This window comes from Gekko japonicus, unplaced genomic scaffold (genome assembly GCF_001447785.1).
Source record: "Gekko japonicus isolate JY-2015 unplaced genomic scaffold, Gekko_japonicus_V1.1 scaffold391, whole genome shotgun sequence".
In the NCBI taxonomy this organism is placed as follows: Eukaryota; Metazoa; Chordata; class Lepidosauria; order Squamata; family Gekkonidae; genus Gekko; species Gekko japonicus.
This window is the reverse complement of record NW_015174286.1, coordinates 659671-683320: the sequence shown is the minus strand read 5'-3', so window position 1 is coordinate 683320 and position 23650 is coordinate 659671. Positions and strand designations below refer to the sequence as shown.

Below are 23650 nucleotides of genomic sequence, written 5' to 3'. Positions count from 1 at the left end.
CAGCTTAAAGCATGCTTTACTTCTGAACCCATTTTGCATCACCCAAATGAGCGTGAAAGATGCGTACAAGTGGCGGGGAGCAGATTGGGAGGGTTTAAATGGCTCCCAGCCATTTAAACCTCCAGTTTTGCTCCCCGCCACTTTGAGGGGGGAAGCAAAACAAGAGGTTGAAATATAGTGGTGAAGTGCCTCCCATGGGGCATTTCATCCCCTCCTTTCTGCTAGCCATGGCTTTCCCTGGCCAGCAAAAAGGAAGAGGTGAAGTGCATTGCAGGGGGCACTTCATCCCCTGGAAGGCACTTCCTCCCTTCTTTTCTGATGGCTGCAGTGAGCCGTGACTATTAGAAAGGTGGGAGGGAAGATCTCCCGGGAAGGGCCTCCCCCATCCTTTTTTGCTGGCGACAGCAAGCCACAGCCAGCAGAAAGGTAGACTGAAGATCCCCCAGAAAGGGACTCCACCCCTTCTATTTAAACCCTGCTTTCTGCTCCCCATGGAGAGCTGCAGGGAGTGGTTTAAATGGCTCCAGGACATTTAAACCAAACAGCTGAGAGGCAGGGAGCATCAGTCATTCAGCTGTTTCTCATGAAGAGCAGAAAGCAGGGGTAAACCACTGCTTTCTGCTCTTCATGAACCATCAAGGGCCACCACGAACTGCACCAAAATTTGTGGTAATTCATCCCAGTTCTTCAGTTCACAAACTTCGGTTCACAAATCCTGAACAGTCCAAAACTCATGACAAACTTTAGTTTGTCAGCTAGTTTGTACCCAATCCTAGAAATGATGATATGCCTCTCTAGGAGTCACCAGAAACAATATGGTAATACCTAGGGAAGTGTGATATCACCTCAAAGTTTTTTTCCAGGAGTGACATTATGCTGTTGCTGATTTAATGTTTATTTTTCTCCTTCAGGTTGCTGGAGTGCCTGGATGTGAAATTAGTCCTCTCTACGAACTGCCAGCCATGGTTTTACCACAGTGTTTTCCATTGATTCCTAGAGAGAAATGACATCATACCATTGCTGAAGGCCACACACCCCATGTCCTCACACACTTGGACTCCCACTGGTTGCCAGGCTGGGCTTAGCAAACCTAAGTCTGCCATTTCTGTAGCTTCTTAAAGAGTCCTTAAAAGCACAAGTAACAAGAATCAGAAAAGGCATTTTCCCTCCAATCTTACGACAATTCCCTCATTCCAAGGACTTCGTTTTGAAGTGGTTATAACCCTTAAATACACATAGCATCCTGTGCCAAAGTGGTGGAGGAATTAATTTAGGAAATGAATGTCTTGGGGTGCTATACACTGATCCTCATCACCACATCCAGGAGAACAACAGCTAATGGGGACTCAAGTGGTTCAGTTTCACCTACTCTCTTCCTTCCCCTCCCCTTTAACTAAGATATAACTGTCCTCAGAATTCTGTGGCTCATGATCATCCTCAGTGATCAAGCCTTCTGTGTAAAGGACAGGGGTGTTTTAATTTATAAACTAATATTTCAGTATGGGCAGGAGGAGGGAAATGTTGAGATATTCCCTCTCTAATTACATCAGCCTATTTGGAGTGAAGTTCTTTTAAAAACAAACAAAATAAACAAAAACTAATATCTGCTTAACTGTGTTGACTATCACTGCTTTTGTGATAAGAACAATACATTTTTAAAAGCTTGTGATTGGACAGAATAAGTTGGATAAATCATTGTAGTGTGTGTCTGTAGGAACTACTGGCAAATTCCTTCCTGATACAGATCTCCCCCTCCAGGGCGCTACAAGCCTCCAAGGGGCTTCAGCACTTCACAGTCCTCCATTTACAGTTCTCCTTTAAAAAACACTCAACCATTCCTCTGCATTTCACACTTCCTAGAACATGCTCAGTCCTCGTGATCACACTACTTCTGATGGAAGGTTTTTTTAAAAAAATAATAATAATTACTAAGTCATATTTTTCTACATACCTGCCCCCCCACAGTACGTAGAAATCCCTACTTTGTGGATCTACATCACTGCACAACCAGTAGGCACTTGATCATTATACCAGCTGTGGAGAAACACCATTTTGTGTATATGTTTAAGTTGGCATGGGCCAGATAGGAGGGGACCATCAAACCTGAGGTAGGCCTTGGCCTAGTCTCCTCCTCATTCCCCCCCCCCCGTCTCCAACCAGTAGTCAGAGGGCAGCTCCCTAGAGAGGACAGGAAGTCCATCAAGGCTGTGAGGAGATCTGCCCCAGAATGCTGCAGGAGGGAAAGCCACTTCTTGGGCGGGAAGGGCTGTTTGATATAATGGAGCTTTTGGGCGGGAAGCAGTCTTTGAAAATTGAGGTCAGTCTGTCTGAAGTCTGGAGCCAGTCAGGCTGTCGCCTGGAGTCTGCAGGAGGCAGAGGCCATGTTGAGAGTTGTGCTAATCTAACTTCCTCCAGTGAAAGCAAGTCATGTGCCTGCCCTGCAGACCATCTAGACAGGGTATGTGTAGTGAAGGGAGAGATGGAGCGATTTATTATTCACCTTTATTTTGATTCTTCAGTTCACTGTTAATATGCCTGTATATAGTTGAGTGGTTTCAAAATAAATCCTTTTATTGTTGACACTGAGAAGTCCCTCTGAACCGCATAGTTCCCCCAGCCGCTTGGACACGCTAGGAGTGGGTTGGGGACTCTCTGAGGAAAACAAGGGCAAAACAGCCAGTTGCCAACTCTCCAAGGGAGCCCCAAAGATTGCCAGGAAGCCCCAAGGTGGGTTCCTAGCAACCATCAGAGGGAGGTTAGGAGGCTATCCCGCCTAGCCAGAGCCCAAGACAGGGACAGTGGTGGCAGCAATACCCGGAGGCAGTGGTGAAAAACTGCCCCTTCAGGTGCCAGGTCAGGCAAAGGAGGGGTGGGCAGAGCGGGGTCTGCCAGCTGACGCAGGCCTGTTCCGCCACACCAGCAGAAGGAACAAGTTGTGGCCTGTGAGGAATTACTGGAGAGGAAACATTTTAGAGATTTCCCCTATTCCCAGAGTCCCATGACCACCACATTCTATATGAGCAGGCTAATTTCCCCTTTCCCTTTTTCCATGGAGAAAAAACTAACTTTTTAAATCAATTGAGAGTCCCAAGTGTATTTGAATCTCTAACTTTTCTGTGGGTGGCTTGCTTTTGCTGCTTTCATGATCCACATGAACCACCCACTTTACTATTTGAAACAATAATACAATGATGATTCTTAAAATGGATTTGTGGAATTATACCAAGAAATAAAAGATGTAGACAATCAAGTTAGTTTTGCGTTTTAAAAAGAGTGGATGATAGACTTAAAGAACAAGACAACAAGATGTGCAGAGGAGTTCAATGTCTATATTTAAAAACTAAACAGTAATGCAAGGTGACTGCACAAGGCAACAGTACTCCTCTCTCTCAAATAGTGAGCTTAAAAAAACACAGCATGATATGAGCTACCCTATTAGGAGTTTACCTTGAGAATATTTTAGTTCGTATAGTTTGCCTTCTACATATATTTTTAATCTGAAGAGCCAATGCAATTTTTCATTTTTTTTAACATGCTGATTACCAATGCTATTGGCAGAACCAGGAGAGAACAGACACTGGAATGTCATCCTTTCCTAAAGGGCTCTCTCTCTCTCTGTGTGTGTGTGTGAATTTGATCCTGAAGTTGTATATTTTTAGAATTTACTGTTGTACCTTTTGGTTTTTAAAAAAAGTTTTTCAAATGCCATTCAAAGTAAAGCATAACAGAAATCCAAACATTTTATATGATCTGAGTCTGGATTGGAATTAAGAGGAAATCCCTCCATTCCCAACCTGGCACTGTTTGGCTGCATTCAGACAACGTGGTAAACTGCAGTTTATACATGAGAGCTAGCTGCCATGCTTTCTTTGTTTTCTTTCGTCCCTGACTTTTGCACAGCCGCACATGCTTGCTTTGCTTAGCTATCATGGGTAACATAAGGGAGGCGCTCTTTCCCCCATGCGAACTGGTTCAGCCAGACAGCGTTATCAGTATAACCTTGAAGGGAAGGGAGGGCTTGGATTCCACTACAGGTGTGAATATTTCTGCTCTCAAGGGATTGGGGTGAGTCTCCCGTTCATGATGTAATATCCCGCTGGGAGAATTCCCACGTGCGCACTTGGATTTCATTTGCTTAGCTAGATGCAGCATCAGAGTATTTGTATGGAGCCCCTTGCACTAATCGCTATTCCTGACAATGTACCTGTACCACTTGGCAACAGACCAGTATTCCAATAAAACATAGCTTTTTCAGGAGAGTGTGTTTGGACCTGCTTGCTGTTGACCCTGACAATACACCATGGTTTGATCAAGCTACTATTATGTGTAATGTTGAAAGCGCAGTCTAAACAAACTAGGCTTTTAAAAATTATTTATTTTAGAAAAACAGTGAGGATACAGAAAAGGGAAAAAGAAAAAAATGGATTATACAACATGATCACATTTGTCAAAGACAAATCATATAGTACATAATGTATAGGAAAGAGAATAATTTCCCTTTCATCCCTTTCATTACAATTTTTAAAGATATTATCTATAAAACACAATAATTCTTATTTCTGTAGGGGTACAACTAATCTATTTTGACTAGACTGATTTCATCATTACTACGTATTCAACATAACATATTTTCACCACTTCTACATATTCATTAGAACCATTAATAGATAAGTATTATATCATGGTGCAAAAGAACGTATATTATATATCTCATATAGAGAACCCATCTACATTCAGGATAATACATTTCGAACAGATTTTAATTCTACTGCTATTTCATTACCATACATTTGTATATGGTATTTTCTCACTTTAAGTTTCTCTCCTGTAGCATAATACACATAATATGCACTCCATCTTCCCTCAAATTTCATAATAGGCCTGTGTCATGACTCAGGTGGGGGTGTCACCTGACGCTGCCACCACTCTGGATTTAGGTTCCCTTGAGAAGGCCCAGAGTACCCTCCCAAGACCTTCAGACCTCCCTTTAGGCCGAATAACAGCCGTGAGGACCAGGCAGAGTGAAACAAGAAAAAGGTTTATTTTATAGGAGGTCAAACAACAAGGGGCAGAATAATAACAGTAAGTGGGTGAAAAGAAAAGAAATCAAATGCCCTAATGCGTCTAAATATACTTTCCCTAGCTCACTATCTCAAGTGGCTTTACACTACTCACCCTTCCCCCAGGATGAGGGTTTTTCCCCGGCAGCAGCCTTTCTTCTGGCTCTGCCCTCTGGAAGAAAGAAGAGCTTCCTGCTGCTCCAGAACTTTTAATCTCAGCCCTCCTCTTTTCCTATTGGTCCATTTTGGCTCCAAAACCACCCAGGGGCTTCTGGGAGTTGTAGACCCAGCCTCACCTACTGCTAGCCAGGCTCCTTGGGCCTAGTAGGCCTCTGGTGGCACAGCCCAGAACATGACAACCTGTTTCTCAAATAGGTTGTTAATTTTGCCATTACTGCATATTCAGCAAGTTTATTTTCCCATACTTCTAAATATGGACAGATGTCTAGTTTCCATTTTGCTGCATAAATCTTTACAGCTGCTGTCAGTATGTATTTGAATAGCTCTTCTTAAAAATTTGGTAATTCACCTAACAGCACGCTCTTGGCTTCAACTGAGAATTTAAACTTAAATATATTCTGCATTTTTCAGTGTATTTCTTTCCAATATCTTTTTTGCTTTTTTACAAGTCCACATGAAAGAAGGTTCCATCTATGTCTTAACATTTCCAGCATCTTCCTTTGTAGTCTTTATGTAGTTTTTATATCCTTTCTCAATGTCCTTTGGAGTTATATACCACCTGAAAAACATTTTGTACCAATTTTATCTTAGTGTCAACACTGGATGACTGTAAATTTGATATCTGTTTCCCAGAGTCGTTCCCATTGTTGCATAGATATCTGTTCTTTAAGGTTTTGCATCTACTTAACTATACTTTTTTTCCACTTGTTTGTCTTCCGTTTCTAGCTGGAGTAAAATCTTATGTATCCATCGTAGTAAATGCTCTTGTTTTATAGTCAGCTGCTCAAATTCAGTTGCATCTCTTAGAACTCCAAATTGATAATACATCAGCCATTGAATGAATATCAGCCATGAGCTTCTATTGGGGAGATAAGCAAAGCATTTGAGGGGCTCAATAAATTCTGGCATGTAAACCATGTTCTCAAAAGTCCACCTCTGCTTATGTGACTTCTTTCTTGTGTTATGATCTTTTTAGTCAATTTCTTAATCCATAAGATCTGCTGGTTCTAATTTCGAACCGCCCACCCAGCGGTTCAAAAGCCTTCAGGCAAGTAGATGAATGGGTACCCACTCCTAGGAGTGGGGGGGGCACCTTCCTTCCTCCACGAACTGGAGTGCAGCAGAAACGGCGACAGATGGCGTATGGAGATCCTGCGATCCGGCGAACATGGCGGCGGCTGACGGCGAAAGGCAGTGGGCGACCCAGACGGTGATTGGCCTGGATGGCGCGGTGACGAGATGACGCAGCGTGGTCGGAGCCTATGACCAGCCTATGACCAGCTGCTGCAGCCGTCACATAGCTGCGTGCCGCACGGACCGTGCCTGAAGGAGTCGCTGCAAGGAAAAGAGCAGACCTCGCCGAGAAAAACCGCCGCCTGGAGACAGAAGATCCCTCCATAGATGAAACAACATGGAATAGAGCTCGGCTGCTCAGGTGCCCAGTAGGCACTCACCCTTCCCTGTATTTGTGGCCCTAGTTAGATGAAATGTAGAATGCTCTGTAAACCGCTCTGAGCCTTCGGGAAGGAGCGGTATATAAATGTAATGTAATAATAATAATAATAATAATAACTATTCTTTGTCTTGGGTTTTTAATCTAGTCCAGACCAGACCTGCTGCTTGGTAATATAATTTTATATTTGGGACTGCTAAGCCTCCTCTCTTTTTCTCATCTTGTAATATTTTGAAGTTTATTCTTGTTGGGGGGGTTTTCCCCATTCCATATAAACTCATTTATCTGTCTTTACCATTCCTTCAATACTCTTTCTTCAATGTACATGGGTAACATTTGGAACAAAAAGTTTAGTTTGGGCAGGACATTCATTTTAATTGCAGATATTTTAGCATGTGACCTCCCACAATGGATATTCTTCCCAGCCATTTCTTCCATCTTAATAAATCTGCCTGAATCAATTTCCAAATTTTCTGATAGTCATTTTTTAAGAAATTACAGTTTTGCCCAGTCATGTTTATTCCCAAATATTTAATAGGGTGCTCTTTATAACCTCTTTTTCTTGCTGTGTTAAAAATTTCATTATCATTTTTTGGGGGTTTTCCTGTTAATTTTATAGTCTGATAGGGATCCACATTCTTCAATATGTTCAATTACATATTGCAATGATTTCTGGGAATTCAAGACTGTTAGAACCACATTGCTTAACTTTTCATTTTGAACTCTGCATCATCCACTTTTATTCCCTTAATTGTTGTCTTCTCTAATCTTTATAGCTAAACGCTCTATTGCTAGTATATAAATAATAAAGGTGATAAAGGACATCCCTGACGTGTTCTTTTTTCACTTGAAATTGCTTCTGTTAGTTTCCCATTAATTAAAATCTTTCCTTGTTGGTTTGAGTATATTCCATGTATCCAGCTCCAAAACAAAGGACCACAGCACATAGCTCGTAAAATATTCAATAAGAAAGGCCATATTAAGTTGTCAAACACTTTCGCTGCATCTAAAAATAGAAATGCTGCTTTTCTTTCTCTTCTTATTCACAAATTCGATTGCATCTATTATAATTCGTATATTATCTTTTGTGTACCCCTTTAATACAAAACCTGTTTGGTTGGAATGTTTTATATTCAGTATGTACTTTCTTAATCCTTCTGCCATTATTGTGGCAAAAATGTTGTAGTCTACATTCAAAAGCAACATAGTTCTATAAGACTGTGGTAGCGATGCATTGCTACCCTCCTTTATGTATTAGTGTTATATACGCCTCTTGCCACATCAGGGGTATTGTCTTTTTACCCTTTAGCTCATTCATAACTTTTTGTAATGGTATTATTAATACTTCTTCAAAATGTTTATAATACGTTGCTGTCAACTTGTCTGGTCTGGGTGCTTTATCCTTCTTCATATTCTTTACTGCTTGAGAGATTTCTTGAACTGTTATTGTTTGATTTAATATTTTTCTAGGTTCTGCCACAAACTTGGCAATCAGGATATCTTTTAAATATTTCGTTATTCTTTCTTCTAAAAGAAACTTCTTTTTGTATAATCCTGAGGGCACACTGATAAATTGTTCCTGTATTTCTTTTTCTGCATATGTAATTTGGTGAGTCAGTTTGGTGTAGTGATTAGCAGCACAGAATCTAATCTGGGAGAACTGGGTTTGATTCCCCACTCCTCCACATGCAGCTGCTGGTATGACCTTCGGTCAGTCACAAGTTCTTTCAGAGCTGTTCTCTCAAGAGTTGTTATTTCAAGAGCTCTCTCAGCCCCACCTACCTCACAGGGTGTCTGTAGTGGGGAGGGGAAGGGAAAGGAGATTGTAAACCGCTTCAGGTAGTGAAGGGTGGGGTATAAATCCAATCTCTTCTCTTCTTCCTTTACCTCTGTTATTACTCTCTCTTTTTTTCTTTCCTTCCTGAGACAATACACCAGGTATCTGCCAGGTTTATCTGAATGTTCAGAATATCTGTGTTTTAAAAATTTGGGTTTTTTTCTTGTACCTCTTCTACTTCTAACATATCTAACTGGTTTTTTAATGGTTTAATCTCTGCTAGTGTCTTATTATGATTGTTTCTATGTTCTTATTTCAATCCCTTAATTTTTTTCTATTATTTTAGTTTGTTCTAATCTTTCTCACATTTTTAGCAGCAGCTACTAGTAGAATTCCTCTAATGAAAGCTTTACTTGCTTCTCATATTGTAGCTGGGGACATTCCTTCTGTGTTGTTTATTTAAAAAAACTCTTCCACGTTTTTTACACTTATTTACTACATCTTCTCGTACGAAAAGAGTATTTATATTTATTTATTTATATTTAAATTTATACCCCGCCCTACCCCGAAGGCTCAGGGCGGTATCATTTAATCTCCATATTCTTCTTGATTTTCTATTCCATTGCAAGACTACTTCTATGGGATTATGGTCTGCAAATATCTTCGGCTGAATCTCTTTTTTTTTCTAAATTCATTGTCACACTTTTTGATATCTAATACATGTCTACTCTTTGGAAGTTTGGTCATCCAGGAGTATTCTAATTCCAGCATTTCCATGTCTTGAAATACATTTTAAGGTAATTTCCCACCTTTAATATTCCTTGTCTTTTTTTACGACTAGTACTCCGTATCTCCAAGAATCATTATTTCCTCATCTTGGAACAAATGGCTTGACACAATTACTACTCTGAAATACTGATTAGTTAACTGTTTGGGGCTTTTTAACCGTAGTTTGTATCAGTTGTGATTTATGTCATGTCTGAATTCACAAGCCTTTCATATTGCCATTCTAAACTTCATGTTATTCATTGTTGGCCAGGTTCCAAGTAAAGCAATACAGAGACTGAGGTTTCATACAGGAATTTCATTCCATTAATAAGCCATCTCTGAAGCGATCTGGTCATTCAAACAGTGCTGCACTTTCCCCCCACCCTTTTTAGCTGAGTGATCTTCCTCGAACTTTGTTCTTTTAACATTCTAAGTCGAGTACTACAATGCTCATTATAGCACTCAATATAGTGTTCAATATAGCACTTCAGTGCTACAACAGTACCATTGAGATGCCTTGGTACCAGAGATACACTGATTGCGGCTGTTGTTACATGGATACAAGAGGAGAGAAATAGCTCATTGGGCTCAGGGCATCAGTGATTGGTGTTACAGAAGTTGCACAGCCACGGTTCATCACTCCATCTGCCCATCACAGAGTTGTTCCACCAGTCGTTGCTGTGGAGTTTGAGGGACTATATGTGCTGAGAACAGTGGTGCCCGTGCCTTCCAAGATGCCTTCCTGCAATACTTGGATGTCACACTGCTTGCCAAATGCACCCTAGATCTCTGCACAAAGTATGTACAGAAGCACTTCATGAAAGTTAACAGTACCTCTAGCATAAGCTGAACCACAGCAGAAATACTGACCAAGATTGAAAGATCACTAGCCTAAAAAATATCCACATAAAACACTCACCAACCTTCAACCCACAAAGAGAAGATTGCCTCCCTGAGATATATACCTGAAATTCTCTTGGCAACAAGTCCCTTGCCAGCCAGTCATGTCTGGGCATTCATGGGTTGCATGGATGAGTGAGCATCAGGACATTTGCTACAGACACCTTTGGATAGCAACTTCTGTAACATCAATCACAGATGCCCTGAGCAACCGCTGCCCAATGAGCTACTTTTCTCCCCCAGTATCCATATAACAACAGCCACAATCTCAATGTATCGCAATGGTGCCAAGGTATCTCAATGGTGCAATATTGGTCTAGAACTATAGCACTCAACTTAGAACGTTCAAAAAAAAAGTTTGAGGAAGATCGCGCAGCAAAAAAAGGGCAGAAAAATTGTGGTGCTATTAGTTTTTAATTTAAACATTTTAAAAACCTTACTGCAGCAGAGGAAATAGCCACCATTTGGAGGGAGTGCTCATTCTTGTGACAAGGGCAAAATAGGTGGGGAGTGGCCTCCCTACCCCCACCTCTTTGTCAGTGAAGCAAGATGCCTCCACCACTTGCCAGTGATGCTGGCTGCTGCCCTTCCTAGGATTGCCTTTCTTGGTGCCACCTGCCCCCACTGCTGTGTGAGTCAGGTTAAGCAGCAGCAGTTGCAGGCAGCTCACTAGACAGCCAAGCAAGCAGCAGCACTGTAGGCAGGAAGGAAAAGTGGGAGCCCTCCCCACACTGCACGAGCCAGTCAGGTGGAGGAGGCAGTACTGCAGGCGGGAAAGGAAGGAGTGGGAGTTGTGCCAGGGAGCCAGGCAGGTGGAGGTGACGGTGCATCAGGTGGGCAGGCTGGCCAACAAGTGGGGGTGGAAGGATCAGATTTCCCCCCTGCAAATCTCACCGTTCCCCCACTTATACAGTTCTGTTTACAGAAAGCTTCTACAGTTCCCATATGTAAGAGAAAGCTTTTATCTACCTTAAGCCTTCAAGACAGCAAAACAGACTGTCAGGTACCCAATTAGCTGTGAGTTCCAAGTACTTCTTAGAAAACAATGTATTGGCACACAACCACCTCTTTCAATATATTATTACTGCCCAGCAAGAACCGGGGGGGGGGGGGGGAGAGACTCACCAAGTTGTAAAGTTCATTGTTCCCTAGGTCCAGCTCCTCTAGCCTTTGTAGCTGGGCAACTGACCTGGAAAAAAAAGAACAATGTATTTCCTGTACAACATTTTCAGCAGTCCAGCAACAAACTAGGGTATCTTTGGCTTAGACATCATGAACAAGCAAGTACATGAACCTGGCTTGCTACGATGTCATGTTCTCTTTCATTCCTCTATGTGCATGGAGCAAAACTGAAGATTTCTTCCTTCTATAGGTCTTCACATGGCAATTTGTTGCAATGTTTGAGTGTGGGTCTGAACAAACTGGCGTTTATGTGGAGGAAGCAAATGCTTCAAACTCCAGTTTGCCACAATGCCCATTGGCATTTCTAGGATAGAACAAGAAATACTTAGTTGTACTCCATACTCACATACACACGCATAGCAACAAGTGAGGTTTCTGTACATCATGAATAAACCTCTGACTGTTCACAACATCTAGTCTTAATGTTCAACAAAAAGGAAATATAAAATCTGTTAACGAAAATATTGAATTTACACAACTTACTCAGGTAAATACGTCAACAAATTCTCTCTTAATTCCAGTGATGCCAGGTTATAAAGGCTAAAAAATAAAAGAGGCAACATTATCCTTTTCTAGTTTCTGAAAAAGGACATTTCTTCCAAAATAAAATAGCTGCTAAAATAATGAACAATATATCTATCTATACAGATTTATATTATTATTATTTATTAAATGTATAGACTTTCCTTTCCCAAAGGGCTCAGGCTGGTGCACAAAAGGTTAAAATATACAATAAATTATTTACAGATTACAATAAAATCAACCACATTAGTTGATGGCTTAAAAATGCGGTTCACTCCCTCCCCCAGGTGGATAATGGAGCGGTCGGTCATAGACACACACATACACACACACCTCAAAATTGTGAATAATTAAATCCTGAGACACCAGGTTCAAATACCCTGTCTGCCATGGAAGCTCACTGAGAAAAATTTCACATTTCAACATAACAGAAAAAAGCACCAACTTTACAAAGGTGCCATGCCTCATGATTCACAACCAAGTATGTAGCTAGATATGTTCGACTTTCAGCCCCATTCCATGATGCCTGAATTCACTGCTGAAAAGGACTGTATGTGTACTGACCAAAAACAAAAACACCTGATCCAAATTTTCACTATTTATTGATGGCTCAAACTTATTAATATATTCACATGGATAATCTACCCTAGTTCCTTGACAAAAAAAACAACAACCTCATGAACATGTATGTTTCCACTTCACAGAAATAAAGACTGGTGACGAGCAACTGAGTAATGGAACACCACATAATATAATTATGCTAAGTTATATGCAAAGATGCATTTCATAAATGGAATGCCATTCTACTTGCACAAAAGGGGGGGAGGCATGATATTCAAATTCATGACAGCCTTCTATTATGCCTTCCTTCACCAAAGAAATGGAGGATGACTTTTAGATGAAGATTTCCTTTGAGGAAGAAAGTCTCTTTCTTTTGACGGGAGATCTGGAAGAGACCCACAGAATCCAACCCAGGATTTATACAGGTTTTCCAGCTGAGCAGCAGCCCCAGCACATGTACCCATTATTGTTTTCAAGGATTCCCAAACCCCAAGGAGCAGCTCTTGTATGGTGGCCTACAGTAAACAGAGGGAGGCAGAAAAGATCTGCTGCATGAATTGTTCTTCTTGCAGTTCTTTGGAGCCAATCCATTCAGTTGATATAGATGTGCATTTTTTACAGATATATGGAAAGAGAAATGTTAATATCGATTAGAGTGTATGATTTTGAATAAGACTGGAAAGTGGCTGTGGAGGGTTGTTCAGATTTGCATGCACTGATCTGTTAAGAAAGTTTAAGTAAACACACACACACAAATGGACTTATAGAAATAAATTGTGTGTGTATAATTTGTAAAGATGATTTTATAAAATATGCAAGTGTATGGTTTATATTTATATATTATTTTGTTTTCATATTGAACAATAGTTAGAGAAGAAAATGCAATGATAGAATTTATAATGTAGGGACACTGTTTTACATTGTTAGGAAATTGGTATTTGGAGGACTTTTCCTAAGCCATTGCCTTAGTTCTACAAGGGTTAGAGAAGGGGTGTCAAACGTAAGGCCCAGAGGCTGGAAGCAACCTGCCCATGGCTTTAATCAGGCCAGCAGCTCTTTTGTTCCCCCCTCTTCCTCCTCCTGTCCACACCCTTTGAAGCTTGAGGCTGCCAAAGTTCCCAGCTCCCTCCCTCTTGTCTTTGTCTGCTTCCGCAGGAAACTCCTCTGAGCTTGCAAAGTTACAAAGAAAATACGGAATGGAGCTTTCCATTAAGGTCTCTACACCCAGACTACTCTGGGATTGTTTCTAGCAATAGAAACAGTGCTCTGGGACTGGAATGACAGCCCCCAGAGTGCAATGACAGCACTGGGGAGTAGCAGCAGCATTCTGGAAACAATCCCACTCTGGGGGCCCTCATTCCAATCCCAGAATGCTTCTGCTACTCCCAGGGACTGTCATTTCACTCTGGTGGCTGTCATTCCAGTCCCAAAGTAGTCTATCTGGGCCCAGAGACCTTAATGGGAAATCCATTTCTCATTTTCTTTGCAACTTTGTCTGTGCTACAATGTATTTCAATGGTGTGGAGCGCAAGTAGTTTCACTTTCCAGTGTTTGTATAGCTGAAGCTTCTGCTTGCTAGAGTTATCTCCTTGAAGTTGAAGTTTCGAGCCAGTTTCTCTCTCCTGAATGGGCCTGAGACTGGGTGCCTGAGTGAGTAATCTAACCTGGGAACCCACAGCCAGAGGTCATTTCGGGGGGAACGCGGGGGAACGCAGTTCCCCCGGGTGAGGTGCAGGGGGCGGGGCACATGACGAAGCCCCGCCCCCTGCTTCCGGCCGCCCCACTTCCAGCCCTCATTCAGCCAGGAGGAGGCAGGAGAAGAGGGAGGGTAAGTTGCTTCCTCCCCGCCTCTCCCCACCCCTGCCTGCCTGGGGCCAGGGAGGGCCTTGGCGGGGCTTCCTCGCACTCCCGCTGGCCTTGCAGGTCCACCGCCGGGCCCCTGATGTCAGGGGGTGTGGCATATGCTAATGAGTTGGGGGGAGATGCTTCCAATGCCCAGTCATTTTATGTTCCTAGGCTCAGAGCATTTTATATTTTCAGTGTATATTTTAGTTTCTGCTGTGATCCTTGTGCTTTTTCTTGATGTTTTATTTTAAAAATTGCATTGTCAAATTTTGCTATTGCCACCACCTTTTCATTTTAGGCAGGCATCTTTTGGGGGGGGGGGTTGGGGGGTTGGGAGGTGCCAGTTATCAAATACTGTTAAATAAACAAAATATTGCAAGAGTTTTAAGCATATTTGTATTTTAAGCAAAAAAAATAATATCTTTAATTGTGTTTATATATTTTTTTAAAAGTTTATATCCCTGCTGCCTGACATTACATTTTATGACATGCATGGCCTGGCCCCACAAAGTCCCATTTACGTCAGATCCAGCCCTTGTAACAAATGAGTTTGAGAGCCCTGGGTTAGAGACTACTCTATACAAGATGTTTTAGTAGTTGTTCATACTAAAGTTATTTTAAGCCATTCCACATTCTGGTAGTCTTCATCTGTAGTCCCAGAAGTAGCATGTGGACTTTTGTTGAAATATGAATACAAATTTACTTACTGGATTCATAATTATGACATCAGGAGTTACAGAAGTCATAGACAGCTCAATTAAATAGTTTATCATCAAGAAACCAGGGTAGATAAATTAAGCACATGCCTAGTTAGTCGTAACTTCCCATTTGTGGACTATTCATCATGATAAATGATATTACACAGCTAAGCTTTTCACTCACAGGCTTTTACTAATATCACCATAGTAACATTCAGTTTTTTTCAGGGTTTTATTTAGGACTAAATGGAACACAAGGAATCGGACATTATCCGGATGCTATAATCTCTTTAATCCTCCAATCTTGCAAAACAAAACAAAAACAAATATGACTATATTTTCTACATCATAGATGCATCTGCCTTGTCCAACAATGAATTCAGAGGATATCCTACTTATTCAGCCAAAGAAATACATGCAAGAAGCACTCTGTAGCATCTTGAAGAGTAATAGTTTTAGAGTTCCATACATGAAGATACCATTGATCTGTACAAAGACAAGTTAGTACATACTGGGGCCAAAAAAGGAAACAAAATTCTAGGTATAGCAGCCAAAATGAACAGTGCAAGAACAAAGTGACCACTCACACCACCACTGTCTGATAATACTGACATAGCAGATAACTATACTGGTCTGTTAAACTATTCTAAATGCTTATTAGGAACAACTAGAAAACTGCAAGTCGTAAGAAAGCTTTCAAATTCCCCTAAAGTCTTTCTCAGTCTGTATGTTTCTATTAGATACCCTGAAACACTTCTCTCCTCTCCATCTAGGGGTCCCAACCAGTGTTACCTCTAAATTGAATTAGTGTGAGCTAGTTCACAGTTTTTTAGCCTCTAGAGCACACATTTTTGTCTTAGCTCAGGAAGGATGGCTCCAGGGCAAACTAATTCATGCAGTAGCCAAATCGTTCACTCACAACTTTAATGCTGGTAGCTCACAAAGTAGAATTTTTGCTCACAAGACTTTACAGCTTAAAGGGAGGATGCCAACCTCCAGGTGGTAGCTGGAGATCTCCTGGAATTACAACTGATTTCCAGGCAACAGAGATCAGTTAACCTGGGGGAAATGGCCACTTTGGAAGGTGTACCCTGCTGAGGTTCCTTCCCTCCCCACACCCTGCCCTTCTCAGGTTCCAGCCTCAAAATCTCCAGGTACTTCTCAACCCGGAGCTGGCAACTCTGACCCCATCTCTAATTTTTAAGTCAGGGTTGCTCACTGCTTTGTTTTAATTCATGGTTGCACACAATGTACAGTCCATGGACCATACATGTCCTATTGAAACACTGTGTAGCCTAAAGTCCCCTCCCATGCAGTTGGCAGGTATTCCAGCCCCTCTCCACAAAAGTTTTCATCACATCCCTGCTGTGGGATGCACCAAGAAGTCTCCCCTCTCCAGGGGGGATGCAGTCAGAATGCCGACTCCCAGCTGAGAGTTCTGACTCCCACTATGTCCCAGAGCAGGGATGTGCTAATAAAGCAGTGGTGGGGGGGGGGGGGGGAACGACGACAAAACACCATCTCTCAGCTGTTTCCTGGACTGTGAAAAGGCAGCCCTGGTACCAACATGGGACAGGTCCCTCAGTTCCAGTCAAGATCCATTATGGCTTATGTAACTTTGAGCTGTACACAACTCAATTTTAATTGGACATAAAAAGTTGCTGTACTGGAGATAGTCCTGTAATTGCTCTGCTAAGGAGAGTACTGCATTCCATATTAGCAAAGATTTTCTAATGACCTCTAGTTCATTAATTTCATGTCAGAGCTTCCCTTTGATGCTTACAACCATTGTCACTTATTTAAACTGAAAAATGGTAACACAAAATCTAGGCCTACCATGCCTTCTTCTGTTGCATATTCATTGTACTCCATTATAACTACTCACTAAATTTAGACATGTATGGGGTGCACCACATACCCTGTGGGCCAAATCCCACTGTTTTCTGTTCACTTAAGCAGTATTTAACAGCAGAGTATGTACTTATCCCTACTCTTCCTATAGTACATTTGTTGAAATCACAATCAGTGTCAGTTCAGGCTGCTGCATTAGCATGCTTTAGTCATTCTGTAGTTCTGACACAGGTTCTAACATGACATGATAGTTCTCAACCCAGATTATTTACAAGTAGGAGTAAGGCCTGTCATGGGAAGAAATACAACGAGCTCTAGAAAGAGGCTACAGGTGAGTGTCCTGGCTGTAGGTGGTGGGGCGGTGGAGGGAGACAAGCCATGTTTATTTTCTTCTGCTTAGCTATAAGGCAGGGCTGTCTCAAGTCATTTTGCTGCCCCAAGTGGGTAATATGGGAGGAGAGCCGCATGGTAGCAGGTATGGTTCCTTCCACCCCTGACTTATGTTGATTTGGGGCTATGCAGTGGCAGCTAAGGTAGAAAAGCATCTCCTCCTATGCCATGTTTTCTGGGTTCCAAGGGTCTGGAAAGCAATTCTGTAGCCAGTTACAGGGTTGCCAACTCTGGCTTGGGAAATACCTGTAGATTTGAGGGGTAGAGCATGGGGAGGGCAGGGTTTGGGGTGGGAGGGACCTCAGTAGGATATAATGCCATAGAGTCCACTGCCCAAAGCAGTCCTTTTCTCCAGGAGAACTGATCTTGGTCATCTGGAGATCAGTTGTAATAGCTGGAGATCTCCAGGTGCCACCTGGAGGTTGGCAATACTTAGGGGAGGGCCAGGTTTGTTGAAGGACTTCAGTGAAGTATACTGCCATAGAGCTCACCCTTCAAAGCCACTGTTATCTCCATAAGGACAGATCTCTGTAGTGTGGGGATCAACTGTAATTCAGGGTGATGTCCAGGCCTTCCCTTTCCCCCTCAATTCCCAGGAGGAAATGGCTGATTTGGATGGTAGAGTCCATGGACCTGTCTGAGGTACCACCCCTCCTCAAACCCCAACCTCTCCAGGCTCCACCCTTCAAATCTCCAGGATCTCCCCAACCTGGAGTTGGCAACCCTATGTCATTCCCAGCCAACCAACAACCTACCATTACCTGCCCCTCTGACCTCAGGTTTCTAACTCCTCCCCACTCCCTACAGCCTTAATTTAGGAAAAGTACAGTCTTTCTCCAAAGCAGCTCACATCATTCTCCTCTCCCCCTTTTGATCTGAACAACAACCCTGTGAGTTAGGTTAGGCTGAAACTCTGTGAGTGGTCCGAAATCAACCAGTCAGCTTCCACAGCAAGAGCCTGGGTCTGGCAGACCCTGTACCACCTCAGCAGGGTATAATGACACAGAGTCCACAATTTTCTCCAGGGGAACTGATCTCTGCCATCTGGCAAACAGTTGTAATTCTGAGTGATCTCAAATCCTCACCTGGAGATTGGCAACAATGGTTCACCAGGAGGGAAAGTACAGCCTTTCTCCACAGTGGGGACCAAAGCAGCTTACATCATTCCCCTCTCCCCTTTTGTTCTGCACAACAACCCTGTGAGGTAGGTTAGCTGAAAGTCTGTAATTGGTCTGAAATCACCCACTCAGCTTCCACAGCAATAACCTGGGTCTGGCAGACCCTGCCATGAAGTACTAACTGCTATGCCACACTGATCATCCTAGGGGGTCTGCTGCTGGTGAACAGGAGCAAGCAGTCAGGCCTCATAAAGTCATGCCAGTCAGGTGTCATCAAGTCACCCAGAGGGCGCTGCCAGGCCTAGGGTAGCCAATCTCCAGATAGAGTTTGAAGATCACCTGGTATCACAACTTAATGCCAGACAACAGATCTCTCTCTCCCCCTGAAGAAAATAACTGCTTTGGAGGATGGACTCTATGGGATTCAACTCACCTGAGGCCTCACCCTTCCCCAAACTCTGGCTTCCGTTGACTTTACCACAAAATCCCCAGGAATTTCTCAACCTGGAGCTGTCAACCCTAGTCAGGACTAGCCTCAACGAGTTCCCCACAAAGGCCAAAGTAGGCCTGGAAAGGGTCTCCCCACCACCACCTTTTTACTGTCAGAACCAAGCTTGGTTGCCTAGCAACAGCCACTAAGGGGAAATTAGCTCAACAATAGGAGGGAAAGGGAATGATTTTATGGCTACTGGCTCACCTTAGTAGCCAGCCAGCCTTGGAGGAGCCAAGCAGGAGAAGCGGCAGCAGTAGAAGCCTCTTCCTGAAAGGGAACAGTAGTTTCAGTAGCCAGCCAGACGCAGAAGTATCTTCATCAGGAGAGACAGCCGTTTTGGCAGTTTATTCTGACAGGGAACAGTGGCTGAGACAACAGTGGGAGGGAAAGAGAAGTGGACCCATCCGTCACGGGCTGGAGTGCGGGCAGAGCAAGAGAGAGATAGTCCGGGTCCAGTCCAAGGTCAAAAACTGAGAGGCATGCAAACAGGAGCCAAGAAACAGAGTCCAAATACAAACCGAAAGCATAGTCGTCAAAGCCGGAGTCGAGGAGCCGAGAGATCAGAGCAGAAAACAGGAACTGGGAACACGGGCAAGGTGGGTGCGGTAACGTCATTAAGTTGACTAGTTGCTGGCACAAAGAACCGACAGGGAGTGAGGAGCTAAGTATCCCTCCGGGGCTGTTGTCAATTATCAGCCAGCGTGTGTGTCCCAGCTCCAGTTAAAACTCAGGGCTGAGGGACCACCTGTTGCACAGGCGCGCCTCTCACCGCCGGGATGCCAAGTCCCATCGGAGCTGGTTTCGCAAACGTGCCACTGGTGGGGGCAAATCAGGAGGGCTATCCGTTGTGCGTTGTTCCGCCCCAGCCATTGCTGGGGCGGGCTCCACGGTTTCATTGGGGTCAGGTGTAGATTCTGCCGGAGCCGGGAACTCATCCTTAGCAGTACTCAGGACTTCTGATGGGGCTGGGAGCGCATCCTCGGCAGTACTCATGACAGCATCACCCAGCCAATGGCACTCAAGTACTCTTGAGTGGCAGTTGATGGGCCAATGGCTGATGGAGTGCACAGTCCAGCCAATGGGAGAACTGGAAAGTGCCAACACGTTAGGGCCTTTATATATATCAGATAATTCAACAGTACTGTACATGAGGATCTTTTAAAACACTACAGAGGTATGAAATTTAGAACACCTCATCCGTTGTACATTTTATCATAGAACTCTATAGTTCAGCATGGTTCCTTTTTAATAAACCCTGAGCCACTACGTTACTGATAAAAATGTGAAATAAACATTTTCAACTGAAGCATGTAATACTGTCAAAAGTAATGTTAAAACATATACACATTTGAAATACTGTGTGCAATTGTGAACACTATGTGTGTATTATAAAGGATAAAAAATTGAAACTTTCTGACCAAACTTCAAAGCTGTATTTTTGAAGATTTTGAAGATTTTTCTTTAAATTCCAAGCAAGAATGTAGCCAAGCCAACACAGGGAGAATGTAACTTCTGAAGTAATTACAATTGCTTTGCTCAACATTCCAGATGTCCTCCTTACTTGAAGTACAAGACCAATTAGAAGCCCGAGGGGATAGATTTCAAAACATGCCCTTTTCAGTAGAACCAAGTTGTTGGCTCTATTACAATCAGAGCTCTGCTTCAGCAAGGTAGTTTCTCATTCAACATGGTAGTTTCTCATTGTGCAGCTATATATCAAAGCACAACCTTATCACTTTCCCACCTAACCTGATATACTGCAACTACTGAGAACTACATTTCTATGACTATACCTGAAAAACCGATGACATGTTGCTAAGTTAATATCTGACAAAATCATAGTTGCTGTCTCCCATTTGCATGAAGAAAAGGCATAAGGGAAGACTGGATGCACTATTACTAATCCAGTGACTGTAGCAGTTTAAAGGCAGAAAATCTCTGAGCAAAAAGGCCAGATGCCACCACATTGTACATTAATGACCTATATACCTCACGGACACTTCAATCCAGTTCAAAGTATCTTCATTGATTTCAGTGGGGCTAGACTGGACTAACTCTGTGCAGGATTGTTCTATAAAAGATTAATCTCTCCATCTGTAAGTTTTTAGTTTTTGCACCAGGTCACCTATCATAGTTGAGTCTGGCAGTTTATGGGATAAATGGCAGCTACTTTAGCACAGGAAAGAAAATTGTGAAGCAACTGTATTGTGCAGCTCATGCATTAGTTAATATTGTAGCAATTTTAGATACTCTGGCAGTTCAAGCCAAGTTAAGATCTGACTACAGGTGGCAATAGGCTTCCTATAGTTTGTAGAAGCAAGGAAGACAGAACTGTGAAGTAATGGACAAACCATGTCTCAATGGAAGGACATACATTTGTAAAAATCTCACATTTGACAAATACACTTTGTGCCCAGTTCTATTTCTCTGTTCAAATGCTGAATGGATAGCACTCAACAATACATTTCTACAGATATAACCTTGAAGATAATGGGTGGCTTGGGGCTATACATTATTATGTATATGGAAGTTCAAGTATTAAACATAACCTAACTTGGAAGAGGTCCGGCTTGCGTTTTCACAGGTGTGGCCAATGTATGTGTACCTGGCCCATTTGGAAGATGTTGGTTTTCAACTGAGGCTATGCATACTGTTACATTGCAGTGGGACATGCCATCTTGTTGAGGTGTCTGGAGACAGAAGTAGGTATCAGGGACATGCTCTGGTTCAAATCATACTGACAGTCTGGATGGGTTCAAGGATTGCCATCAGAGACCAGCAGTCATCAGTGTGGGACCTGCACTGTTTCACAGGGACCAGTCCTCCCCCCCCCCTTACTCTATAACCTCTATGTAAAGCCCCTAGGAAAAATCGTTCATAGTTTGGGGTTTGGCTGTCATCAATATGCTGACAACACCCAGCTCTACATGCCCTTATCCAAATCTGCTGGTGCTATAGTACAGGTCCTCACTTGCTGTGTGTCCACTGGAATTAAATGGTTATGAGCGGACAAACTGAAACCAAATCCTGTCAAGATAAGAGGTGATGCTGGTTGAGAAGGTAGAAATCTTGAAGGATGTAGTGTTTCCCACCTTCCATGGGGGTCAGACAACTCAGTAAAGAGCTTATGGGTTATACTGAATCCAACATTACTATGGGAGATGTAAATGCAACTACAAAAAAGGCTATCTACCAACTTAGTTTAGCCCAGAAGAATTATTTTCAATAAAGTAATTTTTAATAGTCATTTCCATGTCTTCTTTAATTTATGTGTTTAGTAGGAGGAAAGTATTCAGCCTCCATTCAGAGTATTTGGGAGACCTTTGTTGCAGAGTTATAATGCTGGATACCCAGGCATGGTTGGACCAGGCTCCTTGCCCAACTTCAGCTCTTGTAACAGAATCCAGTGAATTTTGTGGAACTAAAATATAGTCAATTCTTGAATAAGATTGGTGCCTATAGGAATAAAATGTAAAATCCTTTACTGTAGGATTGAGATGGTGCCAAGTATCACAATAGTTAAAATTTAAAAGCAGTTTTCCCAAATTTGCCTGCAAATCAAAAAGTTTTTTGGGTGATTCCCCCCCCCCCGTTTCTTATCTAAGTGAGGGTCAACAATAGCGTTTAAATCTACTCCAATTAATTCACATTATGGACAGAACATGGGTCAGACCAAGAGGTGGAATGAACTTTTGTAGCTCCACTAATCATGGAGCCTTTCTCCAAAACAGAGTGTGTTTTGGGCAGAAAAGGCACATTCCACCAGTACAATGTTTTTTGATGTCTTGAGTCAGAAGACAACTCCACTGTTACTGGAACAAAAACATAGGATTTATCTCTTTGTCAGCATTTAAGTGCTGAGGGGTTACAAGTTACACTGAATATATATTTTCTTCCTGTGCCTGTCAAGATTATAGCTCATTTTGACCAATAAAAGTGACTTGGGATACGAACTGCATATTATTTCTAGTTATGCCCACTCAGCACAGTGAGCTATAATATATGTATGGCATGAGTGGGAGTATTAATTCAAGGTTTGAAGCCACAGGTGGTTTTTGGTCAGCTCACCATGGATTATACCATACTAGGAATAAGGCCCGCTGTGGAAATAAATACAACGAGATCTAGAAACAGGCTCTGAGAGAGTGCCAAGGCCTTGGGCACTCAGCATCAATGTGCTGTGTCGACCTCAGCAGGGTATAATGACACAGAGTCCACCATTTTCTCCAGAGGAACTGATCTCTGCTGCCTGAAGAGCAGTTGTAATTTATGGTGATCTCCAGCCCTCACCTGGAGATTGGCAACAATTGTTACCCAGGAGGAAATGGCTGGTCTGGAGGGTGGAGTCTATGGCATTGTGCCTGTCTGAGGCCCCACCCCTCCTCAAACCTCACCCTCTCCAGGCTCCACCCCTCAAATATCCATGAATTTCTGTCAGAACCCACAGCCAACAATGAAGTACACGCATTCAGGAACGGTAATACTTTTATTGCAGAGCTAAAAATGCAGTAACATAAGCACTGTTAAGAATGGCGGCGGCCCCTTGGGCATAATAGGATATAGGGTATTTGTATGCACCCCCCCCCAGAGCACTGGCCAATTAGGCACCCTCCCACGTGCTGGATAAAGCTTGGAGACCGTTAGGTAGCTAAAGCTGAGAACCAACACTCTCCCACGGCACCTAGGAAAAACCTAGACGATACAACTCCCTCCTGCACATCTGTATAGATAAGCATTTCAGCGTAAAGCAGAAAAAACACAGAAAGGAATGCAGTAGCAATTAACCAGACACAGACCAAGCTCCCCAACCCCCATGGCAGCATAGCTGACGATTTCCCAACCTGGAGTTGGC

General features: G+C 42.7%; 1 protein-coding gene across 1 annotated transcript in view; it reads right to left on the bottom strand.

The window, feature by feature from the left end:
* Nucleotides 1-23650, bottom strand: part of LRRC1 (leucine rich repeat containing 1) — a 172240-nt gene that overhangs the window by 57605 nt on the left and 90985 nt on the right. Inside the window, exons 5-6 of the mRNA XM_015423981.1 lie at nucleotides 11804-11860; nucleotides 11264-11327 (exon numbers count right to left, since the gene is read on the bottom strand). Of these exons, the coding sequence (XP_015279467.1) occupies nucleotides 11264-11327; nucleotides 11804-11860 (121 nt within the window). The remainder of the gene's footprint in view (nucleotides 1-11263; nucleotides 11328-11803; nucleotides 11861-23650) is intronic.